The sequence below is a fragment of the Lasiosphaeria miniovina genome (assembly GCF_030549165.1).
Source record: "Lasiosphaeria miniovina strain SMH2392-1A chromosome Unknown B0T26scaffold_8, whole genome shotgun sequence".
Lineage (NCBI taxonomy): Eukaryota > Fungi > Ascomycota > Sordariomycetes > Sordariales > Lasiosphaeriaceae > Lasiosphaeria > Lasiosphaeria miniovina.
The window spans coordinates 2215115-2234943 of record NW_026848227.1 but is presented as its reverse complement, the minus strand read 5'-3'; the positions used below and the strand labels follow the sequence as shown (position 1 = coordinate 2234943).

At 53.3% G+C, this 19829-nt stretch overlaps 5 protein-coding genes across 5 annotated transcripts; 2 read left to right on the top strand and 3 right to left on the bottom strand.

Moving 5' to 3' along the window:
- Positions 1 to 5452: 5452 nt before the first annotated feature.
- B0T26DRAFT_614329 (uncharacterized protein) lies at positions 5453 to 5839 on the top strand (the record flags this gene model as incomplete). Its single annotated transcript, XM_060435954.1, has 1 exon — positions 5453 to 5839. A coding segment is annotated over one exon (387 nt), but the record flags the coding sequence as incomplete, so codon positions are not given.
- A 2090-nt stretch (positions 5840 to 7929) lies between these two features.
- On the bottom strand, positions 7930 to 9862 carry B0T26DRAFT_744314 (uncharacterized protein; the record flags this gene model as incomplete). The annotated part of the gene is made up of 5 exons (XM_060444402.1): positions 7930 to 8285; positions 8322 to 8383; positions 8625 to 9119; positions 9231 to 9317; positions 9354 to 9862. 5 exons carry the CDS (start codon positions 9860 to 9862, stop codon positions 7930 to 7932), a joined length of 1509 nt encoding a protein of 502 aa, XP_060290374.1.
- A 416-nt stretch (positions 9863 to 10278) lies between these two features.
- Positions 10279 to 11359, bottom strand: B0T26DRAFT_731704 (uncharacterized protein). The gene is made up of 3 exons (XM_060443064.1): positions 11209 to 11359; positions 10874 to 11024; positions 10279 to 10837 (listed from the first exon to the last, which is right to left on the bottom strand). Exons 1-3 carry the CDS (start codon positions 11326 to 11328, stop codon positions 10314 to 10316), a joined length of 795 nt encoding a protein of 264 aa, XP_060290373.1. The 5' UTR covers positions 11329 to 11359; the 3' UTR covers positions 10279 to 10313.
- Positions 11360 to 12282: 923 nt separating this feature from the next.
- Positions 12283 to 15201, bottom strand: B0T26DRAFT_731697 (uncharacterized protein). Its single transcript, XM_060443063.1, has one exon. The coding sequence runs from the start codon at positions 14967 to 14969 to the stop codon at positions 12708 to 12710; it is 2262 nt and encodes a 753-aa protein (XP_060290372.1). The 5' UTR covers positions 14970 to 15201; the 3' UTR covers positions 12283 to 12707.
- Positions 15202 to 18020: 2819 nt separating this feature from the next.
- Positions 18021 to 19695, top strand: B0T26DRAFT_757052 (serine protease; the record flags this gene model as incomplete). Its single annotated transcript, XM_060446197.1, has 2 exons — positions 18021 to 18392; positions 18466 to 19695. The coding sequence occupies 2 exons, from the start codon at positions 18021 to 18023 to the stop codon at positions 19693 to 19695; spliced, it is 1602 nt and encodes a 533-aa protein (XP_060290371.1).
- Positions 19696 to 19829: the final 134 nt, after the last annotated feature.

The window sequence follows — 19829 nt, the reverse complement described above, 5'->3', positions numbered from 1 at the left end:
ATCTTCTAGATCCTTATCCTGACGAAACGATGACCTAATCAATCCCACTTTTAACGTAATCCTCAACCTCCTTTGCCACACCACCTGCTTTGCCAAAAAATCCGTGCGCCAACCCCACCAATGCGTAACACACCATGGCACCACCACCGCAACCATGGCTGGTGTCGCGCTTCCTGCCGAAGACCGGCTGCAACTTGCCATTGAAGATTATCGACAAGGCAAATTCACAAGCATCCTAGAGGCTTCATTTGTCTACGACATCCATCACCAGACCATGTCAAACCGGCTAAATGGGAGGCCCTCCCTCAACGATGCTCAACAAAAGAACCGGAAGCTTGCAGCATCTGAAGAGCTTGCTCTTGTCCAATAGATCTTATCTATGGATGAGCGTGGCATGTCCCCGACAATCGATTACACCGCCAAATGGCTAGTTTGCTTTTGGCCGAGCGTGGCGGTGAACCGGTTGGACGAAACCGGGTCAAAGATTTGTCAATCGTCATGAAGTTCTCAAAGCCTATTACTCTCGTCGATACGACTATAAACGTGCTTTATATGAAGAACTAGCGGTTATTCAGCAATAGTTTTAGCGAGTTAACAAAACGATAGAGAAATAAGCATTATCAATGATGGTATTTATAACTTCTGATGCCTGATTGAGCGAGGGAGCGCCAAGACAGGGTCACATGACAAGCACGTGTAGTCTAAGTACATAGGTACATAGGGAAGCGGGGCTTAGCCCGACGCGATTGGACCGCGTCTGCCCCCACCAAAGGACTACATTAAAGTCCTCGGCAGGGCAAGGCTCCCGAGCTTCCTCCCTCAATCATGAATTTACCTACCTTTTCACGAATAGCCTACCGCATTCCGTGATCTAGGTGACGATCACCCTTCAACTTCGATGAGACTGGATTCTAAATAGGGGTAGCTCGTACAGTAAAGATCCTTACTCGATCTGATCGCCGTAGACGGCCAATGGTTACTCAACCAGGGAACCGAGAGTGGGTGACGGTTATTAGTGTATCTGTTACGATCCTGGCTCAAGAGTGCAGGAGGCGCCGTGCGCCCACTGCAGATTGGCTGGAGCGACGGGAAGAGCGGGGCTCTCCCCAGGGTCGGTGCAGCCAATCAGGAAACGCTCTGGCCGCTCTGTCGCCGGGACCTGACAGAGCGCACAGAGCGGGCTGCTCTGTGTCCATCAGGGCGCTCTGTCTGCAGAGCACCAGAATGGAGCACGGAGCATGTAAGGAGAGGACTCTGATTGTTTGCTCATAGTTCTATATAGGAGCTGGCAGTACGCTCTCTGAGAGAACGGTTCTGCAGCTATTAAAGCATATGGTTAAGCATACATTGGTTGTGTGTTGAAAGTCTACCTTTCGCAATCTGTGCACGATACTCTTTACCTTCTAGCACCTCCTCCACGTCGTCCCAAGACCCACAATCCTAGGCCGGGCCTAGCTCCGTGGACTCTGTTGTCCAGATTGTAACAGTATCATCTATAAGGGTTGGGCAATACCGGCCAAGGTCATTTTCACGGGCAAATTTCATATAGAAAGCTGGTATCAATGTGTGCTCCTAGCGATTGGTGGATTGGTGTTGTCACGGTCGCCACAGGGCTCATGTGACAGAATTGATTCTATTGGCTGCATTGTGCTTAGGGTGTGGCCTGTGCGCACTGAGCACCACTACCTATTTCTCCGCGCCCTGCGCGGACCTGGCGATAGATTCCTTTCTCTTCTTTAGCTTTAAATCCACATTCGTTACTGCCTTCAACCATTGACATCCCTACTGCGTAAGGCGGGCCGTCACAGGTGTCAGCAAAAAGGGATGGACTGATGATGACCATAGCCTACACTGGCTAAAGGAGATCTTTGATCCAGCTACTCGACGACGTTCCGTTGGTATATATCGGCTTCTTATTCTCGATGGCCATGGGTGTGACGGCGGTCAATAGCAACTAGGAAAAGGATCGCTAATATAGTGTAAGGGAAGGCAGGTACGCCTGATCAAGGTGGTCACAATGAAGGTACTGAAGTAAGAGAGCAATGACTGGTATTGGCAAGAGACTTCAACCTGGCCCTCGTAAAGGAAAAGGGCGAGGGCCTCTGTTTATATACATGACAGAGTGTAAGGCGGGCCTTTGACAAAGGAGTGAGTGGGTTATGTGTGAGGGTTGGGGGTTTCTTTCTTACAATAGCCTCAATTGCGCGTCAATTGTTGACATGGCCCACACGTGCGGGTGGCACGTGTGTATCTGTAGATTACATAAACAACCCCATAGACCAAGTGTCACGAATCCCTGTGGATTCCCTGTGGTTATGCACCAAGGTGGGGCATGCACTTTTGGCGCGAGCCAATCAGGAGTGTTCCAGGATTCCGAGCTCTGGAGCTCGGGGACGCGGGACAGGTCCGACCGGGCGGTGACCCGGACGCGGGCCACCACGGGACAACGGAACCACTGTTATTGGTTACGTAGATAGATATATACGACGATCGTGTCCACGGTCTTAGATAGTTCTTGCTTGGTTCTTCAAGCAAGCAATACACATTCACTGCACTCATACACTTTGAGTGGCATTCCGATTTGACTGTATTACCCGTGCGATAGGAGCTTGCCCTTTGTTCTATCTTCATAATTACCAACCTAGCATTCTGTGGAGCCCGTGCTCCCTTACAGACAGACGACCCTGACAGTCGAGTGGTTTGTAATAACTGAGCGCCGCCCGATTGGCCGTACCGAGCCCCTGCGGGCCCGGCCCGCCCGCTTGTGCTGCCCAATTAGCAATTGGCTTCCAGCGCCTCCTGCAGACTTGAGCCAGGATTGTAACAATATCCCCGCGACCGGCTACACCTTCTACCTTAAAACCTCCATATTACAAACCGCTCGACTGTTAGGGTCGTCTGTCTGTAAGAGAACACGGGCTCTGCAAGGTTGGGTCGGTTTGGTAGCAATGAAGAATGAACAAAGGGCAAGCTCCTATCGCACGGTAATCACATGTCACGAATCCCTATGTATTCCCTGTGGATATGCACAAAGGTGGGGCATGCTCTTTTTGGCGCGGGCCAATCAGGAGCGTTCCACGGTTCCGAGCTCTGGAGCTCGGTGTAAGAGAAGGCAGGTACGCCGGATCAAGGTGGTCACAATGCAGGTAAGAAGGTGGGCGAGCAATGAGTAGTATTAGTGTGAGACTTCAACCTGGCCCTCGCAAAGGAAGGTGGGCGAGGGCCACTGTTTATATACGTGCTCAGGGGCTCAGGCCCGGGGCGCCATGGCGTGGCGTAGTGGCTTGTGCCAACTGGCAGTGTTCCGGCCAGTTGGTAACAGGTGGTGAGCGCGCACCCTTTGCGCGCGGCTGGTGTTTGGGTTGTCCTTTCCTTACACTCGGGGACGCGGGACAGTTCCGGTCGGGCGGAGACCCGGACGCGGGACCACGGGACAACGGAACCACTGTTATTGGTTACGTAGATAGATATATACGACGACCGTGACCACGGTCTTAGATAGTTCTTGCTTGGTTCTTCAAGCAAGCAATACACATTCACTGCACTCATACACTTTGAGTGGCATTCCAATTTGACTGTATTACCCGTGCGATAGGAGCTTGCCCTTTGTTCTATCTTCATAATTACCAACCCTAGCATCCTGTGGAGCCCGTGTTCCCTTACAGACAGACGACCCTAACAGTCGAGTGGTTTGTAATATCACAGCCAATCTGGAATGCTATGCAAACATTGCAAAGTGTATGCACACAATGAATGTAATTGCTTGCTTGAGAGATCAAGCAAGAGCTATCTAGAACCGTGGCTACGGTCGTCGTATATATCTAAAGTGCGGACCAATGGCATTGGTCCCGCTGTCCCGTGGTCCCGCGTCCGGGACGCCGGTCCTTCGGGTCAGTCCCGTGTCCCCGGGCCTTAGCACTCGGGACTCTGGGACACCTCTGATTGGTCCAGACTGAACAGGGCGTACCCCACTATCGTGCATTTCCACAGGGATTCGTGACACTTCCAACCTTCCCCACACACAAATAATAGCACCACTTTGGTCAAACATATCCCTAGAAGCTTGCCCTACGAGGTAGAGGGGGTCAAAAACCGGGGTACTTGGGATCCAAAAACGGGTCCCTCTTTCCCTCTGTTAGTGGTCCACAGACCTCTGTAAAATTGACCGTTATAGAACGGTGACTTCCGTTTTCGAACAGGCTGCCTCCCACCCTATGCCCCGCTGAAAGAGACCTCGCGATAAGCCAAATTGATAGCTAGCCGGCTCGGCCGGAATACGGGCCCCAGCGTGCATGCTCTTTGTGGTGCACCGTCTATGTTCTCGCTTCGAGCGAAATTCAAGCGTCGTCTAATCGTCGCGCGAGTAATTAAAGGGCAGTAAGGGCAGTCGAATATAAATCACTCGCGGCAACTTGGCCAGCGCTAGAGTATTAGGTCAATGCCAGTGGCTTGCCGCTGTTGATGTGGTTCTTGCGTAGCATCTAAGACTCGCGGTGGATAGGGCCAGCTACCTCCAAAAATCGGATATGCGGGTTAAGGCCCCCCTGTTGCGGCTTGTTACTGCTTACTTGCTTCCAATTTTTGTGTAGTGGGTACAGTTGGCTGACAAAGCGAAGGCTAGCTGGCCTACCCTGCTTGTCCACCTTGTCTGCCCACCTTGTCTGCCACCTTATTTATCCACCTTGTCTACCCACCTTGTCTAGGTGGGCAAACTGGCTTGGAAGGCAAGGTGGGCGGGCAGGCTTGGCAGCCAAGGTGGGCAGCCAAGGTGGGGATGCAAAGGTGGGCAGTCGGCGGACTGCAAATCCCCATCTGCCCAGGCTCCTACTCGAGCGGGGTTGTTTGCGGGAGCCCCTCTGTGCCTGTAGTAACGAAGAGGGTAGTAACGAAGCAAGCTCCAGCTACCACGTTTGGACACCGGGATTCTGCCCCATTCACCTACCCATAGCGCTCTTCTACTGAGGTACATTTTGGCGACTTTCAATCCCTGAACCTGCTAGTTCAATTGGTAAACGAATGAAAAGAAGCGGTATATCCTCATCCTTGAGCCTACGTACCGTGGAATCGATTTCTTACTGCAACAACAACTTTTTCCACGCTGGACAGTACATACCGCAAGCAGGTGTATGACGTCTCAGCGCCCATATTCCGCTGCCATTTGGCGTCGCACCCCACGTGCCTCATCAAAACAACCCTCTAGGTCGAGACCATAGCGATATAGTCCTTTTCAGTCCAAGATATTTTCGACCTGCTACGAACCAACTCCCAACCCCGCACAACCTCCAACCTCCCGGCTATTAGCACCCCTCCGCCTAGCTCTTCAACCTCGGTTCAACCATAGCTTTGCGCTGTTTTCGGCTCATTTTCCGACGACATCTTTTCCGACGGCTCCTTAAGCGAAGGCCTCGTCATGCCTATTGCCTCCAGCTCGCTCGGGCTCTCCGATATACGCTTCTGGCTCGGCACGCGCCTCGTATTCGCGAGCGGGTCCCCCATCGACCACATCCATACTCACGTCTTCCGGCTACGTCTTGAGCCCAGCCTAACCGCGAGGCTTATCGGTGTCCTTCTCGACCTCCTCTCCCGAATAATACAAACATGGGCGAAGACGCAATTTCTCGAGTGGTTCCTTCCCGCGAACGTTATCCTCAAGAAACAGAAGGAAGGCCAGGATAACGAATTCGAGAAGGAAACACATACGTATGCAAAGTTACGCGAGAAACGGGGAGTCGTTATCCCCGCTTGCCATGGGATTGTCTCCTGCAGCGGCGGCGAGCATCAATCAATACCGGTGCTAGTGCTCTCGGATGTCGGATGCGCTAAGCTTTGTGAACCTGAAGTGAGGGGATGCCGGAGGAAAGGCTACAGCGTGAAGTATTCGAGGCCTTCGTACACGGACTCTGATTGTGTGAATGCAAACGCCGTGAATCATTGCGGTATCTCTCAGCCGATACCCAGCGGTGCTACCAAGCGCATGCCTGAAGTCGCCGAGACAAGGCAGCTTTTTTAATAATAAACTAACCTTTACAGTGTGATAAACCAGCATTCGGAGACGAGATGAGCTCAAGTCGTCCAGTCTCGGCCGCCGGAAGCGGGGTTCGGCATCCATATCGAAGACTGCCTCAGACACAAAGACGCCAGGCATAAAGACTACCAAGAGCACCGGGCCATACGATCGTACTTTTCAACAACATCTCGTCGATTTTGGTATCTATTCCGATGAATACGAGTACCCCGACGGTGGAATCCCCCCAGAGCCTGAAAATATGGAGGAGATCGTACGGTTTCTTGCACAACCACGGCCATCCCTATCGCCATCACGCTTCTCACGCGAGGATTTCCGGAAGTTCAAGCGAGAGATACACATGCGGCCAAAGAGAGACAGGTCACGACCTCAGTGATCCCTATAATTGGAGGGGACGTTGGCGTCTCCTATCTACTCAGAGCGTCAATAACCAGCTGATTGTTTCCAAGAGGTCACCCTGGACGTCCGAAACAGGGCGGGCTGGGATGGTCTGTCCGAGTGCTGGCAGCCTCGCGAAGCCGATCCGTTCCAGATGTCTTTATTAAGAACCCGCTCTCGCTGAATTCTTTCTTCTCTTAGTTTTTGATGCCGTCGGCGATAACGTTGGCGGTTCATAAAGGCACGCAAATGGCGGCGCCTCTGGACCACAAATACCTATCTCAGAGACGAAGCGCTCCGCGGCGACGTTCCAGCAGTGGCCGCTTGAGGACGCGTTCTCAAACGCGTGATAATGAACGGCGTAGCAACTTTCCAGCTACGGTTCTCTTGGACGCCTTACGCCGATTGCGACTGCGAAGATTGCGTAGCTGGAAGCCGACAATCCAATTCACCAGCCAAAATGCGCCTTTCCACGAGACCAACATTATCCGATTCGCCGGTCAAAAGTCGACATTCAAAGACAAAAAATAGTCCCTGGACTCGTGAAGAGGACGCCCTTCTCATCGATTTGAGGAACCAGGGGCTTAGGTGGAATGCGATTTGTAAGCGATTTGCGCAGGACTTTCGAGAGAAAATCCGGAGTCGGGCGGCTTTGTCTGTGCGATATAATAACCACTTGAGGAAAGGAGCGTGGGGAGTTAAGCAATGGCAGCCGTTTGCCGGGAACCGGCGGCCGTCATGATTCCGAAGGATACCGATCCCAAAGCGAGACTGATCCCGATCGATCCTGCCTTTCTTCCATGCTAAGAGAGGAAGGTAGTTCACTTAGATCCCATTAGTTACTTACTATTACCAAACCCAGCTATTAAAGGCGGTCGAATACAAACCACTCGCAGCGACTTGGCCAGCGCTAGAGCATGGGTCGGTGGTTCTTGCATCTAAGACTCGCGGTGCCTTGAGATGATCAATGGCAGATCACCTAGCTACAAAAATGAGCCCCGCAACGGCCAGCCGCGTCTCCGGCACTATACTATTCTAGATAGTGCCGTCGGTTCCCTGAGAGGCATCGACGGGCCTTGCTACAAGTGCCAGCCGCCTGTCCAGGGAGTGTGGTGGAAATATGGAAGCTCCTATCCCATAACCCACTAGGTCAGCAGGAAGTTAAAGCTGTTGCGGTAACCTCCTCGCTCACCGCTGCCCTTCATAGTAAGAACCTGCTAGAAAATTAACTTCCACCCCCCTAAATTATACCCTTGTAAAATTCCCTGCAAAAAGTCACCGCAGTACAATACCCCTTGTCCTGCCGTTCCTTGGCCCATGGTAGGGCGATTGCGACGACACAACGGCCATAGCTTCCGAAGCTCTTGGTAGAAGAAATTGGCTGACATAACGACTCGGCAAATATCGTAGAGATGCCCGTCAGCTGGGGCGAGAGGGTTCCGGAGGGTAAGCCGGATGAACCGCTATAGCTGAACACGCCATCCCACTCCCCATAACCGGCTCTGCCGATCTAGTGTTTATTGTGCTCAGCCCTTCGATCCCTTCGCCGGCCTCTTTGGATAGCCCGTCCCCGTTTGCCTGGACTTCACAATCCCTTGGAGCTTCACGTTACCAGCCGCCGTTGGCTTCTTAGACAGCCTGCCGCTGCTAGGGCCTGAGCTACTTGTTCGGCGTGTGTTCAAGAGCTGTCGTAAGGAGGTTCGTGTTTCTCCTCCTAGCATCCCATACCCAGGTGCTTCCCCCGCTTGCCTTCGACTTGAGCGCTCCTTCTTGTAGGTCTTGCATTGCCTCCTTTGGTGCTGGGGTGGCGTCCGTGTATTGTCTCTGAGCTTCTCGGGCATGTCACGTTCGGGAGGGCGACGCCTTCGATCTGATGGCGAGGCTTTCGTGTGCGTTGGTGCCTGCTTGGTGATTCGACCGCTGCGAGTTTTGTAAGAGCGTCTTTCGCTGGTCGAGGTGCTGTTGCTGGCGGCTGCGGCACTGCTTCACGCCCAGCAGGTCTATCGCCGAAATTATATTTGCGAGCTAGGTTGTTCTGGCTCTCGAGAGGTACGTCGAGTTCATCCCACACACACGGAACCTGTCATTCATTTCCTTCTGAGTTTGAGGTGGTGCCAGGCGGCGCGTTTTTTCTGCCTTTTTTGTCAATTCTCCTGCCATTTTCACGGCCCTTTCTAGGACCTCACGGTCTCTTCGTTCTTCATCCTTAATCTTCTGCAACGCCTCTATGCGTGATGAAGCATCGCCCGTGGCGTCAGACAGCAGGGCCTCTCGCTGTTGCTGGCGGGAGACACGAGTGTGGGTACCTTTGCGCCAGAGTTCCATTACACCGTAACCCTTAGTATGCTCTGGTAATTTGGGGGTGTGCGATCCGTAGAAGCAAACCCAGGCGTTATCGAACTCCTGGCGCCAGCTAGCCGATGCGGCTTCCTCTTCCGGGGTGACTGCCTCACCGAAATCACTAGATCCTCTGGGTGGAGGGTTGTTCCTTTGCCATTCATGCAGGGCCACATCAACTTCATACTTGGCAACAATCTCCTCACGCGTCCAGCCTTTCTTGGGGAGGTCGATGTGATCTTGAAAGTGGCGCTGTTCAAGGGAGAACCGAGCAGGATCGACGTAGCGAAAGCTTTCCATTGCTTCCCGCTTCTTGCGGGCTTGCCTGTCGCCTAGCTCGTTTTCACTTTGCGACCTCGCCCCGTCGATGAGGGCCTCCCTGCGGAAGATCTTCTCGAACTGATACAGTTCCTCGTCCTAGTTGAATCGTCTTCGGTTGTACTCCAGCCGTTCCTATGGGTCTTCCGGGATAGGTGTCGGTTCGCGAGACTCGGGGGTTAGAGGGTACGTGTTGTATCCGCTGAGGTCGGTATCGCTGTCGTCATTGTCCTTTGACGGCGTCGGAGATGCGGGATTGCTGGGGATGCCTAACCCCTTCGACAGTCAAGCCCACAATCGCTTCCAGCCCTCATTAAACACGGATTGTGGCTTGAGCGGCCGCATTTCGACCTTGTGTTCCATTATCCGTAGGGTTCTCTGGCGCTCCTTGTAGACTGGATCATGCTCAAGATAGATATTCCTTTCCTCGAGCATGGTCTTTCGCAAGTTGTACCACTCCTCGCCAAAATGCTTTCGGTCCCAAGCCGCATAGGTCTCGGGACTATATGGCTCCGGCTTAGGCGTCCATGGCATCCGGCCGTTGGGATCGTATGTGTTAGGATCGTAGGTTTGTGGTACTAGCATCTCCTCGCCCAATACCGAGGCGTACAAGTGTGGTGCTGGCGTCTCCATTTCCTCGCTTTGTGGCTCATCGGCCGCGTGGCTCATACCCTTGGACTCGTGGTTTCCCTTGAGGTTGTCGCTGTTGGATGACAGACGCACATCGTTGGAGGGGGCCTCACCGGAAGGATGAAAGGTGGTTGTGCTATTGCGTCTGTGCTTTGCACGCGTGCGAGGAGCCATCGAGATGAAAATGAACAAGGAATTGATCGAGGATAGTACTGTGATACAAACGCTCGTGGCTTGCGGAGTTGGGTGATGGTGAAGGATGAAATCAACGATGTTGATGAGCGCAGGATGGTATTCTGGTTCGGTAGTTTCCTACCAAAACTTTTTGTTGTCAAAGGCGCATGTTTCCCCTCAACCAATCTTTTTCACGGCGCTAAGCTTCTTCCAATCAAGACCCTCACTCCCTCTCCCCCTTCCCTTCGTCTAGTGCCACTAGATAGATACAGTCGAGTCCTTCGCGGCGAGTCCGCTCAGGTCCTATTCACAACAAACATACTCCAGAAACAGAGAATACGGTGTTCTGGCCGCCGAATTTGGCTGGCGCGTGTCGCCATTTTCGGCGGCTTCGACACCAAGTGCACAAGTCTCTTCATATGCTGGGTCATTAATATTGATTTCTGATTGGTTAGTCTGATCTCGGCAGCTCAGCCCAGACATTCTCTGCATACTGCTGCAGGTCCTGAATGCTAAGTACAAAATCTCCCTCTTGCGGGCCTGGATCGCGAAGAAAAAGAAGTCGAAATCCTAGTACTAATGCCCCCCTAGTAACATTGTACGATACTGGATTTGTTGTCTCATCGCGGGTAATGGTGATTGACTGCCGTTTCACTGGGTCGAGAACACCATTCTGCTGCACTATAGCAGCAGCCCGACTCCGCGTGATCGCTCCTTGTGGACTCGAGATTTCTTCCTCCCATTTCTCTAGCAAAATGTGGTGTTTCTGGTCGTCAAATTTCGCCAGAATGACAATCTTGACCTCGTGGTTTGATGCCTGAAACCACCACCGCATATCCTTATGAAGCTCGGGTAATGTTTCGGAATGTCCAGACTCAATGACCAGTGTTGGCCAATTACCTGCTCCTACACGTTCCGGCCGTGGACCGCCTGTCGAATCGCCTTCTCCGCCATCTCCTCCAGGATGACCTTGTTCTGCTCGAAATGTAGCTGACCCAATATCTTTCCAACTTTGCTTCGTGCCATTCAGGACAAGCTGGTCACGATACCCCATATAAAGTCCTAGGTGAAGGGCCTCGTGTAGATCGGTTGGGATTGTGATGATCAAGATCTGGGAATTGGCATTATAGCGGCGTAAACGGAACTTTCGGTATCGTTTCTTCTGCCCAGTCCTTCGCCCAATGTCTCGCTCACGCTCGATTTCGGTGAATTGATTAGGAGAGACGTCTAAATAATTAGTATATTATATAGAAATAAGAGGGTAATATCATACTTGTGATGGCAAGGAAATCCCCAGTAGTGGAATTAATGATATCGAAGAGGTCTTGCGTACTGGTAAATCGCACGGTCGGGGGATCGCTATCTTTCGTCGACTTAACTGAAGTAAGTATTGTCGACGCCGACGGAACTGCCGAAGAAGCCGACGGAACTCCCGATGAAGCCGACGGCGACGGAGATGTCGCCATGGCGACGGAGATGTCGCCATGGCGAAGCGTTGAAGTTTGAAGTTGGGATGCGTGGAGGAAGCCACTGGAGGGGTACGTGCTCATGAAAATGGCGGGGCCACACTAGCCAAAAATGGCAGCCCAGACAGCGACACAGACACTCCTCGTGGAATTGCTGCAACCGCGGGGGACTTCTCTCTCTATTTTCCAGATCTAGCATGAGGTTCTTGCTTGCTGCCCGTCGTGGTTTGCACATGGGTTGTTTGTTTCTCTGCGTGCAATCGTGCTTGCATCTGCATCTGCATTCTTTGGCGGGATCTCCAAGTTCTCAGGCGCTTCACCTTCCAGGTCAAGGCCACGAGGGAGTCAGCGGCTCGGCCTGACGTTGACCGTTGCGAGGTTGGCAAAGTGGTACTCGACAGCGGAGTTTGGCGCCTTTCCCGGATCGTGCAGCACCGTGTTCTCGAATACGAAATACACGCGTTACGAAATGTATACGACAGCGAGAGCTGCCAACAGACAGGGAGCCTTAAATAGACTGCGCCGCCGCCGGAACGGCGAAGCTGGCGAAACGGTCATATTAACAGTGTGCCGCAAATTCAACGGTGTTGTCGTCTCCCCGCCTGACAAACCTATCCCTGAATGTTTGTTAGCGGAGGACTTTCCACGATTTGAAAGGCCTCAATTCCTTACGGCTCGCCCTCTCGGTTTTCCGCCGACGGGGGTAAAAGCTATTGGAATCTCTTCTCTAAAACACCTAAGGATTTTCCTAATCGGTTTGCTGGGCTATAATATTTATTCTGCCCGAGTACCACGCCAACAAACATTCAGGGATAGGTTTGTCAGGCGGGGAGACGAAAACACCGTTGAATTTGCGGCACACTGTTAATATGACCGTTTCGCCAGCTTCGCCGTTCCGGCGGCGGCGTAGTCTATTTAAGGGGAGCTGGGCCTCCCTATTTGTTAGCAGCTCTCGCTATCGCAAACATTTCGTAACGCGTGTATATATCATTACTTCGAATTCAGCTTCAATTGTGGTACGGATCCGTATGGATGGGTGGATTCTAAGATACAAGTTTGGTGCAACCCTAATGAGGGGTCGAAGGGAATGTAGAACGCTAACAAAATATAGTGCAAACGACTTCCCCTCGGCCTCTCGTACGGATTCAGAGGACCCCGGCACCCTGGCGAGTGACGAAGACTTTTTGCCCCATATTCCATATGTACAAAATAACCACAATGCCAAGGCCAGCGGCCAGCTAGAGATATCGTTCCCTATCAAATCATCATTCACCTAATGACCGGCCTCGGACTCCTGCCGATCCGCAAGAAGACGGGCCTTGCGCCCGACAATCTGAGAATTCCCGTTAAGTGTAAATTGGGTGCCTGGAGGGATCCCTTTATAGGGAAGTAAGGGCCCTACGGTTCCGAGCGTCGGCCTCGATACGGCCACGCTTCCTCTTGGGCGGCCCGGATAGCCTGGAAACCGCCTGGTGCTTGGGGAGTGGGAAGAGGAGGGCTCGGTCGAAGTCGATAATCATAATGCAACGGCGCTCTGCGTTCCAGAGAAAATTGCCGCTGTAGTGATCCATAGGATCAACACCCTTCCTCAAGATGGCCGTCAACGACTTGTCCCTCAGCGTCTTTACGTCTTCTACGCTGGCGTCTGGTGTCTCGCCCGCCCACGACATAAGCATCATGTGAACGACGAACTTGAACCCCGGTAGGATATAGCCAGGATCGAGGCGCACGAGGCCCAAATGTACTGGTACTAACTCGCCCTGGAGATCGTCAAGTCGTGCGTAGACTTGGCCTTCGTGCTTCAGACGACCGAGATGGCATCCCAGCGTCCCTTTGCCGACAAATGTGTAGCCGTATGGAATAAGCTCCAGCTTGAAAAGCCAGCCTATCGCTCCTCTCTTGCTCCAGAAGTCCACTATCTGGCATTTCCAGTAGGGATCCCGGAGGAGCTGCTGCTTCACCAGATCGGTAAACTGGTCAGCATTGACGGGATGCCGAGAGGAGCCGTCGGAGCGATGTAATAAGATATTGGGGCAATTCTCGTCCAAGTCTTTCCGTCTCTTAAGACCTAACAGGCACGCTTGTGTGCAGTATTGCCTGGTGGGTGCCGAGTCGACTATGGCGATATCCTCGTCCTCGCTACCACTCGACGGACCGTCCTTCCGCTTATTGGCCGGTAGGGATTGAGATGGGTCGTATTCCGGATAGTCCTCTTCGTCATCCTCGTCATCCTCATCGCCTTGGGGGAGCATACTTGCTGGCTTACAAGACGACCGAGGCCGCAAGCCCACCTTGCGACCGGTCGGTTCCGCGTCAGACTCAAACTCCGAGCCGTCCGAGGCCTGCGATGACGGCGCGGACGATGACTGCGTGGACGATGACTCGACGGGCTTGAGCCCGGGATAGGCCGCATCCTCATATGGCTCCGGCCATTTTTGTAGTGTTGTCTCCGCCATAGATAATGTTGTTAGGAGTGATGGTCCCCTAAGAGCTTCGGACTGAAAACTCAGTAGGCAAAAGCTGGCTAGCTGAGCTACTGCGGTACGGGACAGGCGGTCGGTCCAGTCGCCGGTCAGCTCGCCCACATCGTCGGCCGGCAGGCACGGATGGCAGTACAGCGTTTGCGGGTCGTTCCTATCGACATAGAGCAGTAGTAACGACCGTCCCGCAGCGATATAGCCATATGATATCCCGTAGGTAATCATATAGTCGAAGACTTGGGTCAGTGCCATGGCGATGAATGCCTCGGCCTCCTCCCGGTGTTGTACTTTAGTATCGCGGCTGAGCTTGACACCGTTGACCCGGGTGACGACCTCGCGGAACAGGTGCTCCTTTGCCACGGCTGACCGAAGGTGCTCGGTAGCGACTTTGTGGGCTGCCTTATAGTCGTATACAAAGGCCTGGGTCTGGCCGCCGTCGGTTCGTGTTCGTAAGCCGATTCCGTCCGGTTGTATCGTTGGGTGTTTATGCTTCTGCTCGAGCGCGAGACGCTTGTTCGGCCCAGCTTGCCGTCGTTGTTCCGAACCACCCTCGCTGGTCTCACCCTCTATCATCCCACTCCAATTACTCGTTTGTGTGAGCTCGCGGAGGTTCCCGCTAAACCGAAACCCCGTAAAGTCGTACGCGACGCGAGCTTCCTCGTCGGTCGCGAGGACACCGACGATCTCCGCCACGGGCTCCTCGACAGCAAGCTTCTCGAAGTATTCGATCTCATTTTCGTTACCAGCTGCCCTCCGGGCAATTACCGCCCCCAGATCCATGGTTGTGCTCTTTTGGTGGAAGCGTCGCTTCTCGCCACAGATCCTGCTCATAAAACCGAAGTGTTGTGGCAGGAGGACGGTTTCGAACTCGGTCCAAGGACGAAGTTGCTTAGGGTAGTACTTGCCCAAGACATTTGTGAAGCCTGTTGAAGATATGGATGCGTCGGCAAGTCGTAGGCTGTCGTAGAGAAGACTGTGGCAGTTCCCCAGGTATTCGTTGAGCGTGGTCCGTCGGTTCTCCAGGTGAAGCCGCTCCTTCTCTTGTCGCTCTCGCGCCTCTCGTACCTTGGCTTCCTCCTCTCGTGCCTTGGCTTCCTCCTCTCGTGCCTTGACTTCCTCCAGCTCGCGAAGGAGCTGTGCAATCTTGTCTTTGTCGGACATTGTATTTGCTGGGCTCGGTCGCTTGGGGCTCGGGGGTGAAAATTTGTCGATGGAATAGCTTGTTTTCTCCAAGTTCAGTGGCCGAAGGCCCGAAGCTACGAATACCAGGTGAATCCCCCAATGTGGGGCCAACCCTAACCCTGGCGGCGGATGTCTGGCGAGAGCTTCTGTGGCGGGGGTGCCTTACACATGCCGAGGAGTTCTCGCCCACACATTTTGTAGGGAGATTTCCTCCTTCTAGTTTTAGCTTCCCAATGCACTCATTACTACGGATCCGTACGTAAGAACCATATTAATAGCGGCAAGCCACTGGTATTGACCTAATACTCTAGCGCTAGCCAAGTCGCCGCGAGTGATTTGTATTCGACTGCCTTTAATTGCTCGCGCAACGATTAGACAACGCTGGAATTTCGCTCGAAGCGAGAACATAGCGGTACGCCATAAAGGCATGTACGCTGGGGCCCGTATTCTGACCGAGCCGGCTAGCTATTAATTTGGCTTATCGCGAGGTCTCTTTCAGCGGGGCATAGGGTAGGAGGCAGCCTGTTCGAAAACGGAAGTCACCGTTTTATAACGGTCAATTTACACAGGTCCGTGGGTCACTAACAGAGGGAAAGAGGGACCCGTTTTTGGATCCCAAGTACCCCCGGTTTTTGACCCCCTCTACCTCGTAGGGCAAGCTTCTAGGGATTGGATTGTACATGGGGGCAGCATGGGTAAAATGAGCGGCACATTGATGAGCGAGCGCCATCACAGGGCTGTGAGGCTATCTTGCAGAAACTACACTTATTTTTCTCACGAACCTATCTAACATTTTGCGGCACACGTCTGCGGAGGGCGCTTTGCCGTAGACTGCGTGCCGTCCCGTTCACCCAGTACCCAGACCTTACAGTGTAAATCGTTGCAGTAATCCTTGCGGCCCTTGATAGCTACCATCTGAACTTCATCTCCAGCTCCGCTATGACCGATCGTCTGAAGTCCGATTGTTGATTCGGTTTACGCCTGATAGGCTCTTTCCCATCTCCGTTAACACGATTTTGTTCTCAACCTAGGCCCTCGAAGTTCGTCCGGTGACCCAACTGGCGTTAACTTATCTCAGAATTTGCAAGTTTGGGGAATTAGGTTTGTATATCTGGATTGGAGGCGACCGCTGCACCAAAGTCACTCCTGAGGGACAAGTCCGCTCGTAAAGTCAATTGTAAACACTTTACCCCTTGAAGGTTTCGAGGCTAGGATGTTGATAGTTCCGGCTCAAGGTACCCGAGCCAATAACGCTGAGAATAACATGAATGAACTCAGCAAGGTAATCCCGAATACGTTTCCGCTTCCACAGCACCCTCGAACCAAGCAACCAGATATGGCGTTGCATTAGAAGAGCATTTTGCGATAACAGCGGTCATGCTGCAAGTTGTTTGCAGGTGAAACAGCCGATAAGTAACCCCCACTTCGTTGGTCTCCGAAGAAGGGACTCCGAGCAGGTGATACGGACGGGCAAGAATGTATCTCATTTTCCACTGATTTACCTTCCCAGTACGTAGGCTAGTGGCTGGATACGTTTCCGGGATTGTGCAATTCTATCCGTATTCCGTGCCTTATTTGGTGCTCCATGTCCTCTGTGTCATATTGGATACTGTGCATTATTGTACTATTATGATCCATTCTCGTTCAAACCAAACCATCCGTTGAGCAAAGTCGCGGCAAAGTCGCTGCAAGGTCGCTGTTAGCATCAGCTGAACACGGGATAATGTAATCTGCAAGGTTAGGTTCGTGCTCTTCATTTAGAACTTATTCGCCTTTCCGCGTTACGCTTCTCAAAGTCAATCATAGAAATTATCTTATCTTTCTGTTTCGTTACGCGAGTGGCAGCAGACCAGGTCTTTATTACAGTAGCTTTGTATATAGCAAACCCAAGCGCTTCACCAAGGCAAAGTGGGCAAAGTATGGAGCATTGCAAGCAGTTGACTCAGAAGCTCCGAGGCGGTGGCACGCGGGTAGTGTTCATGACCACCTGCCACATCTGGGGTGGAGCTCTTCCCCGCCGGACTTGGCGAGTCAGAGAGCATGATGCGTGACGTGCGGACAGGGGCATTACCTACGGAACTGAGGCTATCCACTTCCATGTCGTGGGCGCTTTGCAGCTGTGCACTGGCGAGGCTCGTTGGCCGTCGACAGCCAAAAGCCATCTGCAACTGAAGCCTCGTGCCAGCAGGCAGGCAGCTCTGCCTTGCAAGCAGGCAAGCAAGCAAACTGTGCAGGATCCTAGAGCTCTGAGCTGTTGAGCTTCGACGAATCAGCCTGGAGGTAGGGTTCGATTCAAGGGTAATTCGACACTAAGGCAGGCGGCGGCTGGTTGCCGGCGCTGACGATCTCGTTCCAGCCTACGGGCAGCCTTCCATCTGCCCTGGTTGCCCCTCCCTCCCGTTTGGTCACTCCCCAACGCCATCCCCAACGTCCGCCTGTGCCGTCGGTTGCCGCCTGCGATAACGGGCATCTGGCGCCTCCAGTCATCCACGAATGCCGCAGATTATAGTTACAGTATGTAAGATGTAATACCAATACACTTTGAGAGTCGATTCAGGCTTCGACAACTAGTGCCACTGATATGTAAAGCATAACTATCCACTCCTTATCGGTGGAGGGCTGAGTGGCCGGTCGGCTTCAGTTGCCTCAGTGGAGCCGAGCAGGAGAGTCATACTATTGGCTGCTCCGCCTTTCACTAGACCGTATCTAGTTAGCAGCCGGCCACTAGGCCTTTGGCCTACACCCTGCCCACTAGGCTAGAAAGGTTCCCTGAGGCAACCGCATGGCGTTTGTCTTACGCATCCGTCCGCCTCTTTATCAGGACGCAGCTGCCCCGTTACCGAGCTCGCCAACCTTCTTCCTCTCCCACCATCCCCATCCTCCCAGCCCCCATCAGTCTCGCATCGCAGCGTACCCAAGTCATCGAAGAAGGCATCGTAGCTGGTCTTCAATTCTTCGAGTCTCTTTTTTACTTGCCCATTTTACCGAAGTCGCAGGCTAATCGACTTCGCTCCTTCCCTTCGTTTCAGAATGAGAGGCCTTATCGCCCTCTCGCTGGCAGCGTGCGCTGCGGCGGCCCCATCTTTCAGCCATGAGTCCATTCATGGCGATGCAGCGCCCATTCTTTCTGCCTCCAACGCCGAGGTTATTCCCAACTCGTACATCGTCAAGTTCAAGAAGCACGTAACCGAGTCCTCCGCCTCAAACCACCAGAGCTGGATTCAGCAGATTCACGCATCGCGTGAGAATGAGCGCATGGACCTGCGAAAGCGGGGCCAGAGCTCCCTGGTCGATGATGTCTTCCGTGGCCTCAAGCACACCTACAAGATTGGCCAGGGCTTCATGGGTTACTCGGGGCATTTCGATGAGGAAACCATCGAGCAAGTCCGGAATCACCCCGATGTAAGCATCTGACTGCATCCTTTAGCAGGAACACCCTGGCGCCCTTAACAAGATGCTGATACATTCCGCTCAGGTTGAATACATTGAGCGGGACACCATCGTCCATACCATGCGTGTTCAGAAGGAGGAGAGCTGCGAGGGCGAGACCGAGAAGTCGGCACCCTGGGGCCTAGCTCGTGTCTCCCACCGTGATCGCCTGAGCTGGGGTACCTTCACAAGCTACCTCTATGCTGCCGACGGTGGCGAGGGCGTTGATGCCTACGTTATTGACACTGGTACCAACACTGAGCACGTCGACTTCGAGGGTCGTGCCAAGTGGGGCAAGACCATCCCCCAGGGTGACGCCGATGTTGATGGTAATGGGCACGGAACCCATTGCTCTGGCACCATTGCCGGCAAGAAGTACGGAGTTGCGAAGAAGGCCAACGTCTACGCCGTTAAGGTTCTCCGTTCCAACGGATCTGGTACCATGGCTGATGTCGTCGCTGGTGTTGAATGGGCGGCTACCGAGCACGCGAGCAACGTTAAGGCTGCCAAGGCTGGCAAGCGCAAGGGCTTCAAGGGCTCCGTCGCCAATATGTCACTTGGTGGTGGCAAGACCCGGGCTCTCGATGAGGTTGTGAATGCTGCCGTCGACGCCGGCATCCACTTCGCCGTTGCTGCTGGAAATGACAATGCCGATGCCTGCAACTACTCCCCCGCTGCCGCCGAGAAGGCCGTCACTGTTGGCGCTTCTGCTCTGGACGACAGCCGTGCCTACTTCTCCAACTACGGCAAGTGCACTGACATCTTCGCCCCCGGCCTGAGCATTCTCTCCACCTGGATTGGCAGCAAGTACGCCACCAACACCATCTCGGGTACCTCGATGGCGTCTCCCCACATCTGTGGTCTGCTCGCCTACTACCTGTCGCTCCAGCCCGCCACGGACTCGGAGTACTCTCTTGCCCCTATCACCCCCGCCAAGCTCAAGTCTACGCTCCTCAAGATTGCGACTGTCGATGCTCTTACCGACATCCCCAAGGACACCCCCAACCTTCTTGCCTGGAACGGCGGTGGTTGCGACAACTACACTGCCATCGTCGAGGCAGGCGGCTACACTGCCAAGCCCTCGTCGGAGAAGGCTAACCTAAGCTCCAAGGTTTCGGAGCTTGAGAAGCTTATTGAGCACGACTACAAGGTCATCTCTGGTGAAGTTGTCAAGGGTGCGTCTTCGTTCTCGTCCAAGGCCGAGAAGATCTCGCAAAAGATCCACGACGTGGTTGATGAGGAACTGGAGGCGTTCTTCAAGGAGGTGGCTGCTTGAGTCAGCGTTGGCGTATAGATATCGCCGTCAGCGAAGTGCAGTTTCAATTACCCGACGGTAATGGGGCTGGCATAGGTATCTTACCCATTTCCTTGCCTTTTTCGTTTTATTTTTTGTATACGGTATGGGCAAGC

Coding starts and splice junctions, on each gene's coding strand:
- B0T26DRAFT_731704 (XM_060443064.1), bottom strand. CDS start 11,328: ATGGCGACATCTCCGTCGCCGTCGGCTTCATCGGGAGTTCCGTCGGCT. Junction 11,025..11,208: donor AAGATAGCGATCCCCCGACC/GTGCGATTTACC, acceptor AGGACTGGGCAG/AAGAAACGATACCGAAAGTT. Junction 10,838..10,873: donor CCTGAATGGCACGAAGCAAA/GTTGGAAAGATA, acceptor CATTTCGAGCAG/AACAAGGTCATCCTGGAGGA.
- B0T26DRAFT_731697 (XM_060443063.1), bottom strand. CDS start 14,969: ATGTCCGACAAAGACAAGATTGCACAGCTCCTTCGCGAGCTGGAGGAA.